This window comes from Erpetoichthys calabaricus, chromosome 12 (genome assembly GCF_900747795.2).
Source record: "Erpetoichthys calabaricus chromosome 12, fErpCal1.3, whole genome shotgun sequence".
In the NCBI taxonomy this organism is placed as follows: domain Eukaryota; kingdom Metazoa; phylum Chordata; class Cladistia; order Polypteriformes; family Polypteridae; genus Erpetoichthys; species Erpetoichthys calabaricus.
In genome coordinates, this window is record NC_041405.2 from 95,307,087 (window position 1) to 95,331,948 (window position 24,862).

Sequence of the window (24,862 nt, forward strand, 5' to 3'; positions counted from 1 at the left end):
ATGACTTACTATACTATAGGGATGTTCCACAGCAAAACATAAAATATTTAAATTGCTACGGAATCAATTGGTCCTCTGTGTTACAAAGCTAAAAACAGTTTTAATGTTTGAAGTATTGCTTTGGGCCTCTGACAATAACTAATTTTTCTACCAAACTGGTGGAATCCAGTAGGCTGAGTTTAATTTTTCACATTCTTTATACTTAGTTTTATTAAAACACATTTCTCATTCTTAAATTATATATTAATTTTGTCCATATTGAGGTTTTATGATGTTCCAGGATACAACTAATGACAATGTGAACCATATACTGTACATTTACATGAAATTTCTTTTGAATGTAATCTTTAGTTCTGGTTTTAATTTATCTAACTTCGCTGTAAGTGAGTGCACCTACAGTAGAATGAACTGCTCTCAAACACTGCATATTTACACAGTATGTGGTATAAAGGAGGGTGGAGTGTGATACAAGTCCTGCAAGAAAAGGCTGCAGAGTAGAAGGGACAGCCTCTGTATGATATCAGTGTATAATTAATAAAAACGAAGAACACCTTATAATAATATCATGAACACTTCAAAATGCAATACACTTGGGTGGTGGGCACACAAGATAATGTTCTGTATAATAGAATGTACAAAAACAGAAACATATAACTGGTTATATCTGAAGTTCATGGGTTGCTGATTGCAAATTAAAATAAATAATAATAATAATAATAATAAAACAACTTCTCCACTGAAGCAAGGATCTGCTTCTTTAAAACATTCTTGAAATTCTTCAAAATACTGTTATCCATCTCACCGAAATGATAGAAGATTATGACAGGTGTAGGTTTGCAATAAATAGATACAGAAAAACAGAGAATTGTTGGATGAATAGACCCATTATCTTAAGCAAGAATGGAAATTTTTCAGAATACTATACAGAGTGACCAGAAAAAGACAATACTCCCAAATTGGAGAAAAAAGATGGTCATAATTCACATGGTAAAGGAAGATAGAATTGTGGTGAAAGGATGCAGGGAAAAAGCAGAAAATCTACAATTATGAAGTTTTCTCGTAGGACCATCTCACAATCCTCAGGTAACATGATTGAAGAGATGTGCAAAAGGTGATTGTAGTCGTCTTGCCAGTAATAAGTCATAGTGGGCTATTGGCAAAAATGATTCATTTTCTTCACTGCAAGGTAGCTCTCTAAAGTATTCATCGTGACACCGTAAGTGGTCATCATTGCTGTTATATATTCTTTTTTTGTTATTAGTTATAAACCTGTAAACATATAAACAAGCCTAACTGGGCCTTTTCATCATGGAACCATACCTATGATTGACCCTACCAAGAGTTCAGGTATCATGCAGCATGTCAGAGCACCATCTATTGAACCAATTACGGGTATGAGAAAAGACTGCCTATTACTCCATGAAACTTTACACTCTCTATGAATGCTCCTTACGGTTCCAATCCAACTGGAGAAACCAATTTAATAATTGAGGTATTGCTCCAGTCTTTTTGGAAACTTGCAAGACTATAGAAATATGACTAACCAACATGCTATAAAGGCATTGAAACAGTATTTCTAAAATTAAAAATGCTGCAGAGGACATGAGGTTGTTAAAAATCATATGTTGTAAAACAAAATGAATAAAGTCAGCTAAAAAGAGTCCAGCAGGGTAACCCCATTTAATGGATGGGAAAAAGGGTGAAAATGAAAAGCACACTGGGGTGCAAAAATGCTAATTGCTCAACCCAAGTAGAAAAGAAAAGAAAACGTTCTTCTCAGTGTCTCTGTGGCTTTTACAAAGCTGTTTAGGTAAGAAAAACAATGAGAAATACAGAGCTTCTGTAAAAAGGCTGCTGCTTGCATTTGATCTTTAGAATGACCTTTCAGAAGAGGTGCGGCTTTTAAGGATGAAGAAGTGATGTCATTTAACTTCCATTTGAGACCCTCTGAACTGTGGGGAAAAAAGAAAGAAGGTGTTACTGACAGCACCCCCTCTCAATTCAGGGTGGTATTTCTTAGTATTTCAGATTCCTGAAGATGTCCCCTAATGCATCCCCTCATTCTTGACAGTGTACTGCATACAGTATGCATATGGTAGTCCAAGATTATTGTCAAGTGTACACAGTACAGTGAGACAGCATGTCTCTCACAGACTAGTGACAGTAAAATAATACAAACAAAAACATTGAATGTAACACTTTATCTTAAATACAACATCAGAGGATATATACTCCATATACAATAAATACACTTGGGTGCATTTAATAATAGTAATTAATAATGTATTGCCCTTTTTAGGAGAAAATATGTGTAGTTATGGACTCTTTCTTAAAAAATGGTCACAGATTTAAGCAAAGCAATTTATATGTCAAACCTCTGTAAAAATGAAAGCCTCATTCACCATGATATGTAAAATAAATGGGGATTATTTATAATAAGTTTAACTTGATGGTAGCCACAACATTTGATCAATTAATTTTAGTCATTTAATGTAAACTATACACCATCTCATTACTTAACCATGTGAGGCCTTGGTGCAATAGTGAATTAAAAAAAAATTGTGAAACTGAAATCCCCAATGTGCGCAATCACAATTTAGGAGGTGTTAGCAGTTTGTTATCAGGTAGAACTGTTGTGTTCATCTGTTTACGTAATATATTTCATTAAATCCAAATTGAACACATTTCAGCAAACTATTTTAATAGGATTCCAAAAGGCTTTCAGCTGATATTAATGAACAAAAAATAACAACAACAAAAGTATCAAAAATAAAAAAAATAACAGAAATGTATGAGTAAATGTTCAAAACAGATAATGTTGGTAGCTGAAGGTTTTGTCCAGATACGTTTATTGGGCGATTTATTGCAATTAGCAATCGGATAAAAAACATGATGAGCAGAACATGTTGCTTATTATAATGGCTAACATGACTGGAAGAATGTCTAGAAAGAAAGAAAGAAAGAAAGAAAGAAAGAAAGAAAGAAAGAAAGAAAGAAAGAAAGAAAGAAAGAAAGAAAGATAGATAGATAGATAGATAGATAGATAGATAGATAGATAGATAGATAGATAGATAGATAGATAGATAGATAGAACATTATTTGTGCCAAGATCTGATTTTGACAGAGAGTTGATTATTAGGGAACATTTGCTAGGACATTTAGACACAAAAATGTTCTACCTGGAGCAGTATCGAAGATAATGTTAGAATGGATATCTGAGGCAAAGACATTATCAGACCAGAACAATTGGGAATTAAACTGTGAACTCTTTCAGTTTGGAGTTCTGTCCATTAATGTGAAAAGCAAGAAAAATCAGATAAGTGAAAAAAACACTTCATTGAAAATGTTTAATGTGAGTTGAAGTGCATAAACCCTAATTGCATTTAAAATGGACTTTTATGGGTAAAGTGGTGTAAAGAACAAAAATAGTTGACTACTGAGATGTAGAAGAAAAGCCACATGGTTGGCTGAGTCATCTCTCACTTTACTCTCAACAAAACTGTTGCGTGCATATACAGTATGGCACAAACCAAAAGAACTCTATAGAATGAATATATTTGTTCATAAGGTGAAAGCTTCTGGTAGCTGTTTTGTGGTTTTTATGCAAGATTTAGGTCATGTGATTCTCTGACAGTAAAAGTTAAATACTAATACTTGCATAACAATTCTGAAGGATGTTTATTCAGTGAAGTGTTACTATTCTGATGGTAATGGAATCTATAGGATTGCAGTTCCTACATCCATAGGAGATGATTGGTCAGAAAATGATTTGATGAGCACGGTAAGAACATAAACCATACACCATGGCTGCTCCTAATTAACCTTCTGTAGTTGGGAAATAATTGCAGGTAATGGACTGAACCCAAGATGACATTTTACACCACCACTATTAAAGCACAGAAGAGTGATTTTTTTAATGGAAGAATGGTTATGCATATCTCAGAACAGTTCCAGACATTGGTAGAATCTATGATATTGCACACTGAATTTGCTGTGGTAGCACATAGAGGTCAATACACTATTATTCCTGTTTGTACATTTATACTATCTTTAATCACACCTCTACATGACTCATCTATTGCCTAAGTGAAATTAAGATTCATACTACTGAATACTTGTATATTTTATTTTAGAACACTGTGCCTTTTTTTAGTATGTGCATGATCTGTTTTTGACTTCTACCTGTTAAGTCTGCTGCTAAGCTTCTGAATTATATCCTTTAGCAAAATACAGGCTCACGGCGTCTTTTTCTGCTTACTGTATGTAAAAGACTTGTTTATGGAGAAACGTAATACTCTTTCTTATGAGACTTCAAAATCAAACAATAATAAACTTTTCTGGTTTAAAGATCGTTTAAAATTAACTTTGGACTATTAAAATTAAATTTAACTTTGCAGTATATTAAAATAGATATTCTACATAATTTTATGACAGCGATTACGTACAATAAGGTCATGTTGTTTTCTAACCTGCTTAATCCATACCAGGATCGTTGGGGGTGCTACAACCTGTCCTAACCAGCATAGGGCGCAACACAAGTCCTGGACAGGACACCAGTCGCTTGCAGGGCGAACAAACACCTGCACACCAAACACACACTAGGGCCAATTTTAGCATAGCCAATTCACCTAATCTGCATGTCTTTGGACAGTGGGAGGAAACCAGAGCATCCAGAGGAAACTCATGAAGATGGGGGGAAAACATGCAAACTCCACACAGGGAGGACCAAGTATGTGAACTTTGGTTTACTTACTGTGAGGCAGTTGAGCTACCACTGTGCAATCATGAAATAATGTGACAATCTAAATTAAAACAAAAGAATAATCATAATAATGTAATTTGTTTATTGTCTGACAGTACTTACATCAAGTTGCATTTGTTATTGGGACACATGGAAAACCATCAGTAATAGAACAGTAAACTTAAGAGTAGTGTACGACAGGTGTGGAGCTTCAAGTGAGCTGGATATATGCTGTATGCACCTCATCTGACACTGAAATACAGCATATTCATAATGTACGTACAGAAGCAGAGTCAAGGGTAGCTTTCATAATTAAAGGTTCTACTCCAGAAACTATTTGTTTTGCAGGTTTTTTAAAATAAACTTGTTGTATCTGTCTACAGTAGAGTTTCCTGTAACCTACAATTATCAGTTAACACAATAATGCATTCTAATTTCTTGGTGGGGCGGCATGGTGGCGCAGTGGTAGCGCTGCTGCCTCACAGTTAGGAGACCTGGGTTCGCTTCCCGGGTCCTCCCTGCGTGGAGTTTGCATGTTCTCCATGTGTCTGTGTGGGTTTCCTCTGGGCGCTCCGGTTTCCTCCCACAGTCCAAAGACATGCAGGTTAGGTGGATTGGCGATTCTAAATTGGCCCTGGTGTGTTTGTGTGTGTCCTGCGGTGGGTTGGCACCCTGCCTGGGATTGGTTCCTGCCTTGTGCCCTGTGTTGGCTGGGATTGGCTCCAGCAGACCCCCGTGACCCTGTGTTTGGATTCAGCGGGTTGGAAAATGGATGGATGGATGGAATTTCTTGGTGCTGAAAGACAAGAATCGACATTCTATGCTAATTTCTTATTAAATAAACGTGCACATACCAATTCAGGAGATATTAGCGCCAGGATATGAATTTAAAGCATGATCATATTTACTTTGAATAACATTCAAACATGCTTGGTGTATTGCATTTTGGGCAAATCTTTTTAGAAAGTAGTTGTATCGAATTTTATTGTTCTCATTATCATTTCATATTATCTTTATTACTGTCTGTATGTTTAGATATTTATATGCATTTCTTTTGTGTACTTTTTTCCCTCACTCCTTAACACATTGTATGTTAGGCTAATTTCCAACTATAAACAGGCCTGGTTTGAGTGATGAGTGAGTGGCAGCAGTGGGGAGGTTCCAAAAAACTGAAACACAGAAACACAGAAGATTTTTTACCCTAATTTATGGAGTAAGGTTCTCTCTTTCTATAAGGAAAAAAAAAAATCCATGACAGCCTCTGACAGTTTTTTCTTTGTGCAAACTGCAAGTGAATTGTCCATTCTTTTCTTTCTCTCTTTTACATTGTTCTGGGGGTCACGTGCCTGGAGCCTGAAGATGGTTATGACATCCTGTGATGACATCACTGGCTTGAGAAGACTCATTGGAACCTCCTGGGGTGTGTCTTTTCTGACAAACGTCTGGTTCCCTATGGAAAATACAATAAAACGTGCTTTGAGACATCTAAAATTCTAAATTATATTTGCAGTGGTTTCTCCTGTGCTCATATTCTACATTTCATCGGAACTGTGACACAGGATTTTTTAATTTCCCTCCATGTATCACACATGAGCAAGTTCAATAAACTATTAGATTTAAAATGTCCTGTTGGGAGCATGAAAGTACCCTAAGATGAGTTGTCCAGGGTTGATTCTTAGCTTGCACGCACTGATACCAGAATAGACTCTGACATCCTGCTACCTTGAAATGAAATAGACAGGTATCAGTCAGTTTGGTGCACCAATTAATTACTGACAATTCACATTCTTGAACAAGTTATATTTTTTGAAATATAGATAGATAGATCCAAAAAGGCTTGCAAAAACAGAAATGTAATGTCTGCTAGATACAAAGAAAAACGTACAGTTGAACAAACAATGGCTGTATTCAGTATAATTAGAAATGAAAATGTATATTTTGCTCATGTATATGAAGCACTGCTAGGAATATGCATTAACTGGATAAAAATACATGTACTTTAGAACTTATGAATGCATTTTGTATGTATATATTCCATATTTTGTACAAGGTTCCATGTTTATTCAAAAGTGAATCGTTTTTAATATGCAGATAAAATTATCTACATAAAGTACGGGATGGCTACTGGCAATAAAAACATCAAAAATGTAATATTTCCCTTATAATAGAAATTAAGCACTTTTTTTTTTTTTTTTTTTTTTTACTACTGCAACATAACAAAGCAGCATGCATTTACACAACGGCATCCATCACTGTAGAAAGTAAATTCATAAATATATTATATTTATTATTTGTAACTTAATATAATCCCGGCATATACTGTATCTGACCAGAAATCTCAGTTTAGCTTTCCTAGGCCGTATCTCAAAATTAGAAAATCACTGCACCCTTTATTCAATCCTCATAACAAAACCGACTACGCTGTTTTTCAAGTTTCTCTTCTATTAACAAACAAAGAAACCAAAAAAAAAAAAGAAACACTTTTTTCAGATGGTACAATGGATGGATGGTACAAATAACCTCCTTAACTGCCTGTGAATATTCAGCACATTCTCTCTGAGTCTATGTGGATTTACATCGGATAATAAAAGTTGCCTCTCTCATGCCGAAAACTTGTATATCAGCATGAATGGCGACTCCGAATTGAAGTATAAGCGTGCCTTGCAATAATAGTCTGACTTGGAAACTCCCTTGCCCCGCTGCTTCCAGGATAGGTGTGGAAAATGATTTCATATTCAACAGATCCACCTTCATGTTAAGGAATCCTCTGACGCCTTGAATGCCAGTAGGAATAATAAAGCACAAACAACAAAAAATATTTTGAATTATTAATATGAAATGTACATTTATATAGCAAGAACAGGATAAATCGAAAAAATATCAAAAATAAGCAGCTACATTCCTCAAGTGTTATTATGAGCCGACTGAGGGTTAAAGAGGCAAGCGTCTGACCTTATTGTCAAAAGGTAAGGGCGGGATCATTGTGATTGACACAGCTCTTAGCCGCTAGGAAAGGCCCTGCCCACTCACTTTCAGCGAATGGGAAAGAGAAGGAGGCGAGGCAGCAGCAGGCCTGGCATTGAAGGTTGGTTGCATGGGTAAGCTTTGGATGTGTTTTCTCGAGTTTTGTTTGACAGCTTTGTTTTTCAAGCTGAAACGTAAAGTAAACGATCAAACTAAAAACCCGAAGAGTCTTCTGTATTTGTGCTTTGTAATAAACGTATTGAATGTGTATTACTTTGCTTGTCAAGCAGCCTAAGAGAAAAGCAACAGAGTTGTTTCTAATAAAACCATCTAGCTAGTTATACAAAAATAACAGGAATGGCAATACTAAAAATAAAGCACGGGGAGGGTCCATGTTTGTGTGCTGAAAACACGGATTATAGCAGAAAAGACGTATTCCGTTACTGGCATTATGTTGATCGTATGTGCTATTACCATGTAACACAGCATATAATACTGAAGCACAGACAAAACAGAATATAGGACCAAGTTTATACTGTTTGTGATCTATTCAAACATTTTATGTATCCGCATCGGTTAAGCGGAAGGTAACGTTGTAGCTTCTACATTCGGGCCCATGTAGCGTTAGATCATATTGTTTGGTATGCATGTTTCTTTCTTTATTTTTTTGCAATAGGCTATGCAACGGAAACGATTAGCAACAGGAATCCATTGATACTGATTGCATGTCATTTTACTGGCGATCGCGTAAACAGCTCAAGTTTCGGTTTTAAAGTCACATTTGCATGCAACTTTTCTGTTAACCAGGTGAAATTGTACCGATTCATGCCGACAGTTATCAAGTTCAACTTTTCTTCCCTTTCCCCTCTCCTGTTTTCTCTTTAGCAGTCACTTTGATGAAAGCGAGGACCGCTTATCTGGTCGATGGTTTGGGGCGTATTTTTGACAAGTTTGTGAACTTCGGGAAACTGCATTTGACTGAGCTGGAGCGGCTGTGTCACGAAGATCACTTTGGATTGTGAAATCTGGAATTTATTGAATTTTCTTTTTAGGCTATGGCACTGAAAGAAACTTTAACTTTATGTTGTCGAGAAGATTGTTAATAAGCAGCCAGTACTAAAACGGAATACTTTGACACGTATCACGATTCATAATGGATAACCAAGCGCAGGGTGCTGGTGGGGAAGACCCCAGCAAAAACTACAGAAGAAAAGCTAACGAAGATGAGATCAAAAATAAACCTAAACTGGTAAGGACAATGTGCAACACAGTTTACAATACATGTATGAGATGAACAATATACATAGACGTGTGTATACTTTGTCGAGGCTTGCTTTGAGGGCCTAATAGGCACGTCATTAATAATTAATTACAAGAAAGTAAAACTTAAGGAAAACGAAAAGCATTCTTTAGCACTTTCAAGTAATGGTTTACTTTTAGGATCTACGTTTGTATAGTAGGAGTATAACCTATGTAACAGTGAATCAGACAGTAATCATAAGCAAATGTTGCCCCATTCCAGACTTCTTGCGTTCAGTGTTGGTAACATAAGTGACAACTGAGTCAGTTAAAGTGAGGTGATACATAGCATGTAGACTGATGCACGTTCATTAGATTCTGTAATGTGTTTTTCTGAAAGAAATGCTCGTTTCTTTAGGTTTTTGGTCTACTCCTTCAATAATATGCCGAACATTCTAAACTATTACTTCTACAAAGCACATATTTTGTAATACTTGTGTAATCAATTCTTAAATAAGAAGGAAACCGTTATGCAAGCCAATACTTTTCTTTTTCAAGGAGTACAATTATTGCATTTGAGAATGTGTTGCACGGATTAATCATTAACACGTGGAGTCTAAGATGCCTCTGCTCACATTGTTCACTTTCACGATTCATGAGTCATACAAGATCTCAATTAATAGTCAATGAAAATTTCTAATTAGAATTGATCATTGTATAAACAACAGTTGTTTGTTTATTCATTTTTGGCTTAGGATATTATGTGACTGAAGATTTTTCTTTCTGCCAAGTTTTTGCTTTAAGTACAGGCCTGGGTTAACTGTATTAAGTTTAACCATGTTGCCACAGATTGTTTTTTAAGTTGAAAAAGTTAATTTATATTAAATTATGGTGTATGGATTAGTCTAGAAATATTTGGAAGCCATAATGAATTCTTTTGTACATTCATAAGTTACCGAACCCTTCTAAACTTAAGTACTTTATTAAATGTCCAGAAGGTCATAAAGCCATCACATAGGCTATATTTAGACAAGAAGTAGTCAAGCATAGCAATTTAAGGGGAAAGGAGTTAAACACGTAAGGTCACAGGTTCAAACTGTATCCTAGACTAAATGGTTGCCCTCTTAGTCCGTGTTACGTTTTACTGTGTACATTTGGAACATTCACTATGAAAGTGACTGATGTATGAAATAATTGGTTGATTAATTGTATTTAGAATGTTAGTGTAATATTTTGGCCTAAAGATTTTTTATTTATTTATTGATATTGTTTGAGTTGATACATACTTTAATTCAATCTTCTATCATTTGAAGAATGCCAGATCTTGCCAGCATCAGAATACTGTATCTCCAGTGGTTTTGCTGTAATGAATGAATTCTGGTGTTTTCACTTTCATTGTGTACTGTGTATAGTACATACTCAGAAATGGGCTAGGACCACTGACAGTAATATGATTCTTTCTGTAATAAAACAGATCCAATGACATTAAACTATATAGTTATCCCTACTATTATATTTTATGGTGAAATATTACTAAGACACTGGGTACTCAATAAGTTCCAAAAATTGTGCAGAGTTTAGTCTCTGTAGGATTTTATCATTCACTAGTTTAGTAGTTAGTGTAAACGACTGTAAGTCATTAACCAAAAAGTTGGCCTAAAGCACTGCTTGCACTTGCTGCTAATTCTATGTATTGCATATGTCTGCCTGGCCAAAATGTAAGAGTACTGGTTAATTAATAATACACTCCAAAAAGAATGGTTCATATGTATGTTTTACTGCATAACAGTTTATCAAATTGCTATTCTTCCGTCCATTTTCTGGTCCTGCTTAATCCAACAGCAGGATGTGTGGTGGTCAGAGCCTATTTCAGTAGCATCTTACATAGGCAGGTGACAGCTCCTGACAGTATATCACCAGTATATCCTAATGCACAGTCAAAAATATATCCACACTTGCTCATACTGGGACAGTTTTAACTCATCAGGTAATCTAATATGCATATCTTTGGTATGTGCAAACTCTATGCGGAGAGTTGCCGGTCCAGGGTTCTGATACACTCTTCTGGACTTCTAATGCAAATTAGAAAATAATAAAAATCTTATAACACATTAGAAATATAGTTATCATACCTCTTTACACTTATCCGACACTGGGATATTGCCTGGTAAATTTAAAAATTTGAAGCATGAAAGTTTTAAAAAGCCACAGCCCACACAAGTGTGAGACTGCGGGAGGAATGTCATGTAAGAAGAGAGTAAAACAGTAAATAAAGTGTGTCTTCATTGTCCACTGTCTTGTGGAGTGATGTCTTGGTTTTCTAACATTTTGACCACAACACTAAACTTTCTGGGTCATATGTCAAATATAACATTTTTGCAGAAATTCCATGTACTTCTGTCTCAAAAAATTCTGAAACAAATATCAGGTGTACCCACGTTACCCAGGAGATACCCTGTAAGATTATTTTGATGTAAGATCAATACTTTCCAAGATACAGGCAATTTTGTGAGGGGAAAGGAGTGTCAAATTTGACACGGCTTTGTTTTTTCATCAGTTTCACAAGACCCAAACCACCCAGCAGGCTGAAATTTTGCATACTGGTACCTTGATAGGTATAGTATGTAACAACATCAAAATATTTGGTCCAGATAACACCACCTGGTAAGAGCAGACTTTCAAAAATGTAAAAAAAAACAATTTTGTGTCTTTGGCTTTGTGATGTTTAGGCTTTCAGAAAGCATACTTCAAACTTCTGAATTTTCTTCCATGTTTAGTTACCTACACAGTGCTTTTCAAAAGGTTATACAAAACAAGAAACTGCACCAGAGTTGGACCAGCAGACCTCTCAAATGCGAAAATCATTTTGGGTCTAATTTTCAGACCAGCTTAATGCACTGTGGGAATGTCCATACGTTTTTAACTTTCTTCTTGTATCTTACATGGTCCCTTCTTTCTCGAAAAACAAGTCTTACTTTTCTTATGTCAATCTTTCATTTTTGTTTTCCATTATAAACATGGGTTAAATTCACCATTTTTCAGTAATGATAATCATCAATTTTTCATCATCACTAACTTGGGTATAAGATTAACAGAAAAAATAAATCACCAAAGGTACATTAAGCACAACATATGAACAACACTGCTTGATTTACGGGTTTTAATGAAATGTTAACATCTTGGTATTGTAACAACAAGAATTTGACCCATTTCATTTCTGTTTCAATCAATGTGCAGGGCATCTTTGTCTTTAAGATGAAGATGGTACTGCCTTCCACTGACCGTTGTAGCTGCACTAAGCAGTGCAATGACACACTGTAATGGCACCTAACAAATATCGTCTCTAGGTGGCCAATGGAAAGACTGTGAAGGATAGTTTGGATACATGAAACCTATCAGGATGTCTGATTCTGCTTCAGTCTTGTCACAAATCACACCAATCCAGCATTTTTCGTCATACATGCATCCAACATAGCCTCCAATAGGACAGTGGTCTAATGTGAGGGATGCATCTGATCCATCATGAGTGTGATCGTGAGTGGGCAGGATCTCAGCTGCTGCTTCAGTGGTGAATATTCAGACAGTCAATTGACTGTCCTCACCAGACACCCAGCTGACTGTGAGTTTGCCATCTTCTGTAGGGATATAACAGTGGTATTCTCGAGTACCAGGTACTCTCTTGGCCATGGAGAATCACATTCTCTGTCCAGCAACATGAGATAGGACATTGTCATTTAATATCACAAATGTCAAACTTTTTTTTCATAACTAATTGAAAACTCAATGATTACAATTATTGTCACATGGTACATTCATCCTATGCTTAGGATGGAAAATAAACATGAAAGATTTGCATAAGAAAAGTAAGGTTTGTGTTTTGAGGAAGAAAGGACAATTTAGAATAAATGAAAGTATTTTTTACATTATGTGCACATTCACACATGCCATTAGAGTGCTCTGAAAATGAAATTCAGAATCATTTCTTGGATTTGAGTGGTCTGCTGCTCAAACCCTGATACAGTTACTTTTCTATTTATTGCTTTTTCAGAAAGCCTATATAGTTATCTGAATAAGGAAGAAATTCAGGTCTGTGTTTTTTACAAATACATGTTTCTGAGTCCTAAACATAACTAAGCCAGAATCTCAAATTAAATTTTGTTCAGTTTCAAGGGGCTGCTTTGACCATGCTGGGTCATCTGGACCAAATGTTTTAATTTCTTTACATACAATACCAATTAACGTACCAGTGTGTAAAGTCTGAGCCTGCTCGGTGGTTTAGTTCTTGATCTATGGACTTGTGAAAATTGAAATCGAATCCCCTCACCCCTCGGTAAACTGACTGTATCTTGGAAAATATTGATCTTACATCAAACAAATGTTTACAGGGTGTCTCCTGACTAACATGGGTACACCTGGTAATTTTTTCAGAGTTTTTTTAGTCTGAAGTGCATGGACCATTGGTTGATTTGATATGGAATGATCCCTCTGAGACTCTGACCTTTCTTCCTTCCACTAGCAAGCTTTTTCCAAACTTATTTCCTGATTCTAGTCTCATCGACCCACTACTTGAGATGACTGTCAAATATACTCTGTGGCCTCTATGAGAACAAACTCCAGGTTAGAAATGCCCTACTAAAATTATATGAACACACACATAGGGAACCAAATCAATTCTTTTTTTTTTTTTTTTAATTTTATTTATTAATTTTATTGTAATCATTCCATACAAATAGATCAATTAGTACAAAAAAGAATTGAAGACATATCAAACCCCACCCTTGAGAAGAAGAGCATGGCCAAAGGAGAATTGCTTAATGCTTTTTAATATGGCAAAAATAAACAAAAAAAAGGAATATACTATATATATATATATATATATATATATATATATATAATATAAATAAATGGAGAAGGAAAAGAAATGCGTAAATAATTATTTCTTCTTATTCTAAAATATTATTGATTAGAAACTGCCAGGTTTTGAAAAAATTCTGTACAGATCCTCTAACTGAGAATTTGATTTTTTCCAATTTCAAATAATATAAAACATCGGTTTCCCACTGACTTATCAGAGGAGATTTAGGATTCTTCCAATTTAACAAAATAAGTCTGCGTGCCAAAAGTGTAGTGAATGCAATCACAGTTTGCTTGTCCTTCTCCACTTCAAGTCCATCTGGAAGAACACCGAACACAGCTGTTAATGGGTTAGGAGGGATTGTGACACCAAGGCTGTCTGAAAGGCACTTAAAAATTTTGGTCCAGAATGATGTTAATTTGGTGCAGGCCCAAAACATGTGACCCAGTGAGGCAGGAGCTTGGTTGCAGCATTCACAGGTTGGATCTTGACCTGGAAACATTTTGGACAGTTTTAAGCGAGACAGATGAGCTAGATATATAATTTTTAGTTGAATAATTCAACGCTTTGCGCATATGGAGCTCGAGTGAATTCTCTGCAATGCTACCTTCCACTCATTTTCTGATATATTAATTAAGAGATCTTTTTCCCGTTGTCCTCTTGGATCTTTGAAATTTAGGGACTCTAATAAAATTTTATATAATGCGGAAATGGTGTCTAATTCCTCGAAATTGAGCAGTATTTTTTCCAGCATGGTGGAGTGTACGAGGTGAGGAAAATTGGGCAGTTTCTGTTTAACAAAGTTTCTAATTTGAAGATAGTGAAAGAAATGTGTAGCTGGGAGGTTGAATTTGGAACGTAATTGCTCAAAGGATGCAGAGGTATTGTCTATATAAAGATCTCTGAGCAGTTTAATCCCAAATCTTTTCCAGGTATTAAAAACTGGATATGTTTGCGAGGGTTGAAAGAGGTGGTTGTCTTGCAGGGGTGCCACAGATAAAAGATTTTCCATCTTAAAATGCTTTCTAAGTTGTTTCCATATTCTGAGTGAGTAAAGCACAATTGGGTTATTAGTATATTTGCGATAACTTGCATTTATTGGAGCGCAGAGCAGGGAGTATGAAGAAGTACTACAGGATTTTACTTCTATTGCGGACCAAGCCTGAGTATGTTCATTTATTTGTGTTCAGGTTTTTATGGCTTGTATGTTTGCTGCCCAGTAATAAAACTGAAAATTAGGTAGAGCCATGCCAACTTCTGCCTGAGGTCTCTGTAGGGTCGCTCTTCGAATACGCAAGTGTTTTGAGTTCCAAATAAATGAGGTTATAGTTGAATCGAATTGCTTAAAAAATAATTTATTGATATATATTGGAATGTTTTGAAATAAAAAAAGAAGTTTAGGAAGGATATTCATCTTAACAACGTTAATTCTTCCGGCTAGAGTGAGATGAAGGGTTGACCATCTATGCAAGTCATATCGCTTGACAAAGCAGCCACATGTAAGCCCAGCAAGGAAGGGAGCAATGTGAAGGTAATCTTTCAGCCTTTTTTGAGGAGCAGCCGTATCCTCTAGGGGTGCGAACAGCCCCCGTGCTCACAATATATTTGAGGAGTTTTATTTAATACGTAATACGCGCTCTGGTTGGGTAGCTTCTCAGCCATCTGCCAATAGCGTCTCTTGTATGAAATCAACTGGGCAAACCAACTGAGGAAGCATGTACCAGAAATTCAAAGACCCATTGTCCGCAGAAATCAGCGAACCAGCAAAAAATCCGCGATATATATTTAAATATGCTTACATATAAAATCCGCGATAGAGTGAAGCCGCGAAAGTCAAAGCGCAATATAGCGAGGGATTACTGTATATTAATACAGTATAGTGTATATTAATGGGGTCAACTCTAGAAAGTTTATGATTAAAGTTGGCTTGCTGCTCTGGATGTGCTTTCTAGTGCCAAGGTTAAGTGCATTTGCATGCTTGCCCATTTTAGTACCAGTCTTCTTTTAACTGAAATCAATGCTGAAAATGAGGTCCTGTTCATAAGTTAGTACTGCATATCAAGGATAAGGCTGAATATGACATGTTTTTTGGTCCATTTTAAGATTAGAAATGAAGACATTCCACATTTCATGCCATCTATTTAAATCTGGAGGAAACCTCAATCCTCAGTTTGTTCATCAAGGAATCCTTCTTGTAACAATTTTTATACCTCTATGAAAGCAGTCTCTTGGAATGTGTGATACATGATGATTGCCCTGTCCTTTACTAATTTCACAGAAAATAAGCTTTCTTATAATTGACCACACTGTAGTTTATTCTGTTTATTTCACATTTTTAAGCATCCTGGACTGTTTAATGTTTTTTAAATGATAAATCAAAAGTCAATTATTATAATTTTACTTTATAGAAAAAGCGGTTTGTGTTACAAAGTTTTTTGTTTGTGGTTTTTGTCTTTTTTACACACTGTAAGTGCACAATTTCAAATGAATGCACCACAGCACAGACAAGTGCTGTTGATGATTTTTGGAAAAGGACTAATTTATTTAATAGCAAAAATCAAGGAAATATTTAGGTTTGGCAAGTGGTGGCTTTCTGCATAATGTGTCAAGGAGAACCACTTCCACAATAATATTACATATTTGCATTTAGTAAATTTAATGATGTAAAAGGCATTTAACTTTATAAAAGCATATTAAAATGAGTGAAAAATGACAATCCAATATTTGGCTAACATGGGACTGTTTAATGTAATCATATTATTATGGGGATTGTGTAGACCTTCAATGTAGACAGGAGCAGTGTGCCAGAGAGTCAGGACATACAGTGGTGTGAAAAACTATTTGCCCCCTTCCTGATTTCTTATTCTTTTGCATGTTTGTCACACAAAATGTTTCTGATCATCAAACACATTTAACCATTAGTCAAATATAACACAAGTAAACACAAAATGCAGTTTGTAAATGGTGGTTTTTATTATTTAGGGAGAAAAAAAAATCCAAACCTACATGGCCCTGTGTGAAAAAGTAATTGCCCCCTGAACCTAATAACTGGTTGGGCTACCCTTAGCAGCAATAACTGCAATCAAGCGTTTGCGATAACTTGCAATGAGTCTTTTACAGCGCTCTGGAGGAATTTTGGCCCACTCATCTTTGCAAAATTGTTGTAATTCAGCTTTATTTGAGGGTTTTCTAGCATGAACCGCCTTTTTAAGGTCATGCCATAGCATCTCAATTGGATTCAGGTCAGGACTTTGACTAGGCCACTCCAAAGTCTTCATTTTGTTTTTCTTCAGCCATTCAGAGGTGGATTTGCTGATGTGTTTTGGGTCATTGTCCTGTTGCAGCACCCAAGATCGCTTCAGCTTGAGTTGACGAACAGATGGCCGTACATTCTCCTTCAGGATTTTTTGGTAGACAGTAGAATTCATGGTTCCATCTATCACAGCAAGCCTTCCAGGTCCTGAAGCAGCAAAACAACCCCAGACCATCACACTACCACCACCATATTTTACTGTTGGTATGATGTTCTTTTTCTGAAATGCTGTGTTCCTTTTACGCCAGATGTAACGGGACATTTGCCTTCCAAAAAGTTCAACTTTTGACTCATCAGTCCACAAGGTATTTTCCCAAAAGTCTTGGCAATCATTGAGATGTTTCTTAGCAAAATTGAGACGAGCCCTAATGTTCTTTTTGCTTAACAGTGGTTTGCGTCTTGGAAATCTGCCATGCAGGCCGTTTTTGCCCAGTCTCTTTCTTATGGTGGAGTCGTGAACACTGACCTTAATTGAGGCAAGTGAGGCCTGCAGTTCTTTAGACGTTGTCCTGGGGTCTTTTGTGACCTCTCGGATGAGTCGTCTCTGCGCTCTTGGGGTAATTTTGGTCGGCCGGCCACTCCTGGGAAGATTCACCACTGTTCCATGTTTTTGCCATTTGTGGATAATGGCTCTCACTGTGGTTCGCTGGAGTCCCAAAGCTTTAGAAATGGCTTTATAACCTTTACCGACTGATAGATCTCAATTACTTCTGTTCTCATTTGTTCCTGAATTTCTTTGGATCTTGGCATGATGTGTAGCTTTTGAGGTGCTTTTGGTCTACTTCTCTGTGTCAGGCAGCTCCTATTTAAGTGATTTCTTGATTGAAACAGGTGTGGCAGTAATCAGGCCTGGGGATGGCTACGGAAATTGAACTCAGGTGTGATACACCACAGTTAGGTTATTTTTTAACAAGGGGGCAATTACTTTTTCACACAGGGCCATGTAGGTTTGGATTTTTTTTCTCCCTAAATAATAAAAACCATCATTTAAAAACTGCATTTTGTGTTTACTTGTGTTATATTTGACTAATGGTTAAATGTGTTTGATGATCAGAAACATTTTGTGTGACAAACATGCAAAAGAATAAGAAATCAGGAAGGGGGCAAATAGTTTTTCACACCACTGTATTGTGTTTAGGAGTTTGTCATTAGGGAGAAACATTTTCAGTGATGCTTGGGGTCTAGCTTTTACTAAGTGGAAATGAAAATGATTTAATCCAAAGACAGGGTGGAGGTCTTAAACAAGAAACCCAGACCCAGCCTATTTAACTTTGTTTCTTAGAATGCCACAAATGTACAGTACATTAAGTAACTGATGGACAGAAAGGTGGTTCCTTGGAAATTTTGTGAACCAAATGGATATAGCTAATTGTAAGCTGATTTTGCTTCATTTGGGGAAAGTTGGAGGTTGTGATGGGGTTGATATTTAGGAGAAAATGTTATTGAGGTTTATGGACATACATTTTTTTTCCTTAGTTGTTTTTGTATTTGGAGGTTGCATTTATTTTAGTCCATGAAAGGATACTGGAGGCCTTATAGGGCTACAGACAGCAATGTGGATATTTTTAATGAAAGGAATATGTTGACAGTACATTACATCGTATTACAAAACTGGTTTATTATTTGCATTTGAGGTTTCAAATTAAAAAAAAATCACCAAAAAATTCACCCTGTGTGTAAATTATAGTAGTCAAAATGAAAGATTTAGTAATCTTTATAGCTCTTCAACAGAATATCGGACAAAACTAGAGAACATTGAGAATTTTTTTGTTCCCTAGGTTTAATACCAAAGTGATGCATGTTTGACATAGATAAGTAATCTAAGTAAAAGTGGACCAACTGTAGAAAAAAATGTGAGCAATTTAAGTAATTTCAAGTTGACAATTTAAAGAAAACTTTTTTTTTTGCAGTTAAGTCTTGAACAGGGAAAATTAACTAACTGTAATAGTCTGAGGCAAAAAGAGCTGCAGTACCTTCTGGTTTGGAGGAGCAGCACACGGTCCCAGGTGAAATGAAGTAGTACTTAGGAGGAGGCTGTTTATAAACCTCCAGCATTTTAACAAACTTTTAAAGGCATGTAGATGAAAACAACCTTGTAGACCTGCCCATATGAGGGTCAGTAAAGACTTGGGTATAGGGAGTCAAGGTGCTATATGGCATTTTTTCCTGGTGGCTTCATAGTGAAGGTAGAGCATTTACAGACTCCAGAAGCAGAAGCAACACTAGTTTAGAAGGAGACCCCCAGACAAAGCTTAACTGGTGATAAAAGGAGGTTAAAAGGTTAAGAGAAACATTAGATGCTAAAGGAAGTATTTGATGGTGATTTTGAGGATGACAAGTGAACAAGCAGCCTTGCCAGGATGAAGATGTACATAGGCTAGGTTTTGATTTTTTTCTGTTTATTTATACTCTTTTTGTGTATTCCTCATCTGTGTGAGGTATTTGCTAAGTTTTTTTTTCTTTTATACATTTGTCAGTTATTCTTAGAATAGTAGTTACCCTCAAGGTCATCTCCACCTACGTATTACACTGCTCTCTAAATGTTGTTATTGTTTCATCTTTATAATTGAAATATTGACCTGAATTTCTAAGTATAAGAGGTTTGTTTTTGGGTGGCACAGTGGTTAGCACTGCAGCTTCACTGCTCCAGGGTTCTCATTAATAAAACTTTGCATAAAAATATGTGCATGTCAAAAAACAGTAAAATGCATATGCTAAAAAAGAAAAAAACAGAGTTATAAAACCCGTCATACACACATTTCTATGAATTTAACTTTATAAATTATATTAATCTTGTAAATGTGCATTTGTAAATACACCTTGATGCCAATCTACCTCATACACATGCAACCACAAAGTTGCAGACATTAATTGGCAGCCTCACTCCTGATGCGTCCAGACCCCACCACCTGCATTCAATATCATTTGTCTGTGCGCCACAACCAAGTGAACAAGATCATGCACAGCATTATAACACCTCTCTTCTGTGTTCTGGAGGTCCAGGAAAGGCATAAGGTGCCTGCGTCTGAATGAGTAGCCACTAATACCTGGCACATGAAGACTGGGTTCAGTCAGTTATCTTATCAACAAGCCAGCCCCCACGCACAGTACCATCACATCTGTCAAAGCTAGTTTCCCTCAAAGTAAATGAATCACAGGTTGACACAGGCCACATACATGATGTTTGTCAGTCTCATCTTGGCATCACATATGATTTGTGCATTAATGGGATGTAACTGCTTATGGTTAACAAAAACAATTTAATTCTCGCTAGGTGCGCTTATTGCAGCATGAGTGCAGTAAATTGATCTGATTACATTAGGAGAACGACACTGCTGCAAATTGTCTTATGTTGTCAAAAATATGTTTTGTGTATGCACACCCACACTATATCAAAACTGAATGTATCACCCCACCAATCTGGTAATGGCTTCTAGCGCAGCAGGTATGATGGAGTGAAGCTTGGCTAAGATATTCCTGATCAATTGGCAAGATCCCTGAGAAGGCAACAGGTAGGTTATGTACAGTAAACTGTCAAAAAACTAAAAAAGTACTTCAGTGTAAATATCCAACAATGACCCTTTTAAAAGGGAACTAAAACAGTTTGAATATGTTTGTCATGTCAACGCACATTATAATAATGACTCGTTAATATGAATTATTATGTGTGAGTTCTCAATTAGTTGGTTTTGCTGCATTTCACTGCTTGTTTGTCAGTGCCATCATTTACCAGTTTCTCTGAAATGTTACATACATGTACATGTGGGTCAGAGTTACCGTAAATAAACTCAAGCTTTTACGTCAAAGTTTCCTTTATAAATCCTGATGTTTGCATGGGTAGTTCCAAACACACATTTCTAGCCTCTTTTTATGCATACGCTCACTTTATAAATGAGGCCCCAGGTGACTGGCTTTGAATTCATTCACTGTAAATGTGGGGTTTGCACATTTTGTCCACATCTGCATTTGGTTTTCCTCTGGGTCCTCTAGTGTTCTTTCCCCATCCAGATCACAGATCTGTGTTAATCTTGCTTTCAGGTTGCTTTGGACAAAAGTATCTACTTAATGAAAAAAATGTAACGGAAATGTATTCAGTGGATGAAACTTTTCATGGTATGGATATGACCTTGCAATAGAGTGCAATTACAGCTATTTAGTTGTTCATACAATAATACAACATTTGGTTCGGAAAGGTTTCATAATGGAATAGGTGTGTGGAGGTTTTGTTTATGTTCAATATTTTACATTTTTCTCTCTTTTTTTTTTTTTTTTTTTTCCTGACTTTCAGCTTTTAGACCTTGTGGCCGAGAAAAGCAAACTTGTAATCTGAAATATCCAAATTAAAAACAAGATACTACTCTGAACATGTTTTATGAAACAACAATGTGTATTTAGAATGCAGATGCTAATTTGATAGTACAGTCTTTGCAACAGCAAATTGAATTTTAAATATTTCAAAGATGGAATTTTAACCAGTAGGTTACAAATTTTGTATTCCCTACAAAGGAAAGGAAAATAGTTGTATAAGTATTGCTTCTTGCCTGGTATGCAAGTAATTTATAATACATAAACGGTGGAATGGTGGCTCTTTGGCACCAACTGGGTTGGTAATTCGAAGGTTGCAAGTTCAAATCCTGGCAGTGACAGAAGGAATGCTACTCCGTTGGGCCCTTGAGGAAGGCCCTTAACCTGCAGTTGCCCTAGGGGTGCTGTACAAACAGCCGACACTGCATTCTGACCCCAAAACTCTGTGTGTCTCTGGAGAATAAGTTGGGGTATGTAAAAAATGACTAATTCCCAATCAAAGACATTGTATATAGCGAATAAAGGATTAAAAATCACAAAAAAAAAAATAAAACACACATATACTTTGTATTAGAGAACTGGTGCCCTGCATTGTATATCCTTCTATGCTTATAAAGATATTACCTTCATAATGAACTTAGTAAATTGGTGACAATATAATTTACTTGTAGTTTACTTATTAAGGCTTTTTGTTTTTGTACTTCTTCTTGTTTATTAGATCTTGCATGTTCTTTGACTTTAGGCAGTATCCTTTTCCATTGCATGCCAATAGATGTTGCTGTATTAAGTTTTATGCTGCTGTATTCAAATGTAAGCATCTTCTTCTGTAGTGTCACAGATGAAGGACTGATGTATTGGCAACACCAATCAAAAAACAGGAATGTGGTTAGGGCTTCTGTGAGTTTACTTAAGGATGACTTATATGCTGCTCGCTGATGAAATTAAGCCTAAAGGCTTTTCCCTGTATTTTTGCCAATAATGAGAGGTGAATTAATGTTTTGCACATTTATCTCCAGTGCTCTTACTCTGTTGTCAGTTGTGCTGCATAGCATGTGGGTGCTGCTCATCGCATTTTGATCAAAGCCCTAACAGAACACTCATCTTCCAACTGTTTTGAAAACAGTCAGACATCAAGTGCATGGTGATGCTTGAAAAAAAGATAATCCTTATGGGTAGGAAGTATGGTACTGAGGCAGTGAATCTTGTTTTCAGATTCCATATCTTTGACTGCTGCTACCTGCTGGCCTGACACACTGTTTTTAAGAGGGATATAACATCAATCTGGTTGGAGGAAAGGGACTTGGATTTTTGAGGAAGCCATGAATGCCACCAAACAGTTGCATGCATTGGATTTACCTTGAAAAAGTAATGTAGGGTAATGTTTTCCCCAATTCATTTTTTTTGAAATGATTAACTACTTCTCAAAAGGTGCTACAAATTGATTCATACCTCCAAATCTGAGGCTGACATACCTATATTGTGCATACCTATTAATCTTTTCTCATTTTACATTGAACCACCTATTGGGAATAGCATAATCTCCTGCAATACTCTCGAGTTGCACACAATGTCTTTAATAGACAATTGAGCTGGGTCAACCAATTCTCGATTTCAATAAAGGTCATCGACCTTCTTTTCAAATTTAAATGCAAGCCCCGGTTTCCAGCACGAATGGTGTTCAACGGCTTACCCATGCCTCTCTGCGCCGGGTAGACACACGTTGATCCATTCAGTGTAGCACACGTGCAGTACGGGACATCCAAGGGCATCACAGACCTGTTAATGCTCAATCTCACGCATAATTATTTATTGAATGCTAAACACTTCCGGAAAGACACAGTTGTATAAAAGGGGTTGGTCTGAGGATACAACAGTAAGTGAATGAAAAGATGGAACTCTGGAGAGAGCAAAATACAACACAATAGCGAAACCGCGGCATAACAAATGCCACATAATTATTTATTGATGGCTGAACACTTCTGGAAAGACACAGTTGTCTAAAAGGGGAGGGTTTAAGGATACAACAGAAAGTGAATGAAAACATGGAACTCTGGAGAGAGCAACATACAATTGTCCGTGAGTGAAGACTGGTTTTGGCAGATACAGACATATGTTTTTGAAAGTTTGTCCCTGTGCCTTATTAATTGTCATTGCAAATGCCAATCGAACAGGAAATTGTTTTTGGGTAAAAGTAAAAGGCAAATTTGAATCTGACGGGGTCAGGCATATCCAGGGAATAAGGACAGTTTGTGAGGTAGCAGCTGTGATAGTTTTACAGTCCAGTACATTGCGGTGAATGGTGGTAACAGACAGTCTAGTGCCATTACAAAGACCTTTTGCAGGCAGGAGGTTTCTGAGAAGCATGATGACGGATCCAGTTTTAATTTTGAGTTTATGTGGAGGCATGCCAGTAAAAGAAAGTTAAAGAAAAACAATGTGAAGGCAATGTCACAGGTGTTCCGTTTATCCCGTCTCCAACATCGAGCAGCCATTGTGCGAAATGTTCTTGTTCAGGAAGAGCTCTCATATTTGTTGTCAGTGTAAGAACATGCATGTGACGCCACAAAGGGTGCTTGTTAATGCAACTGGCGACAGTAAGCGCGCGGGAGCCACGCATAATGACGGGGAGAATTTGTCGGAAATCTCCACCCAATAGTATTGCTTTGCCTCCAAAAGGCTGCGTGTCACCCGTGAGGCCACGTAATAACCTGTCAACTGCCTGGAATGCGTACGTGTGTGTCATTGGCGCCTCGTCCCATATAATAACTTTGGATTGTAGAAGATGTTGAGCATGTAGTGAGGAAGGTTTGATGTTACATGTGGAAGTAGTATTCAGCTTCAACAGTATTTTAAATACAGAATGGGCAGTTCGTCCACCCGGTAATAATGTTGCAGCGATTCCTGTAGATGCTACGGTTGTAGGAATGTCTCCCCTAACTCTGATGGTATGAATCAGGGTTTTGTACACAAAGGTTTTCCCTGTTCCTGCAGGACCATCTAAGAAGAAGCATTGGGGATGGGAATTGCCATATGCAGCGTGTAAAACAGTATCAACAGCATGTTTCTGTTCTGTGTTGAGTTTGTCATAGTGTTCTATAGCGTGTGAGTGTTCAGCCTGAGCGTCGAAAGTGGGAGATGAATGACACAGTGTAGGAATGTCAGTGGGGGGTAGGTGTAATTTGTGCAGGTTGAAGCCATGTGGTTGCAGGACTTTCTATAACATTGAAAGAAGTGTTGTTTCCATAAAATACATTTGAAGCGGTAGCCATGGAGGGCAAATGAACAGTCAACGTGGCTCACAGCTGGATTTGGACCGCAGCACAGACCAAAGTGAGTGAGTATGTGTTTGATGAGCTGTTCGGGTTGGCGGGCAGTGCTCTGAGGTGCGTTCCCTATCACGTGGGAGGGGGGGGGTAGAGTTTCTGGGCGGGGCTTCGTTGTTCTT

The 24,862-nt window shown here is 36.8% G+C and overlaps 1 protein-coding gene across 6 annotated transcripts in view; it reads left to right on the forward strand.

Moving 5' to 3' along the window:
• The first annotated feature begins 7,747 nt into the window (after window positions 1-7,747).
• Window positions 7,748-24,862, forward strand: part of diaph2 (diaphanous-related formin 2) — a 1,308,662-nt gene continuing 1,291,547 nt past the window's right edge. For all 6 annotated transcript variants that reach the window (XM_028815924.2, XM_051935345.1, XM_051935346.1 and 3 more), the window contains exons 1-2: window positions 7,748-7,839; window positions 8,591-8,954. In XM_028815924.2, coding sequence (XP_028671757.2) covers window positions 8,859-8,954 — 96 coding nt within the window. In that variant the 5' untranslated portion in view covers window positions 7,748-7,839; window positions 8,591-8,858. The remainder of the gene's footprint in view (window positions 7,840-8,590; window positions 8,955-24,862) is intronic.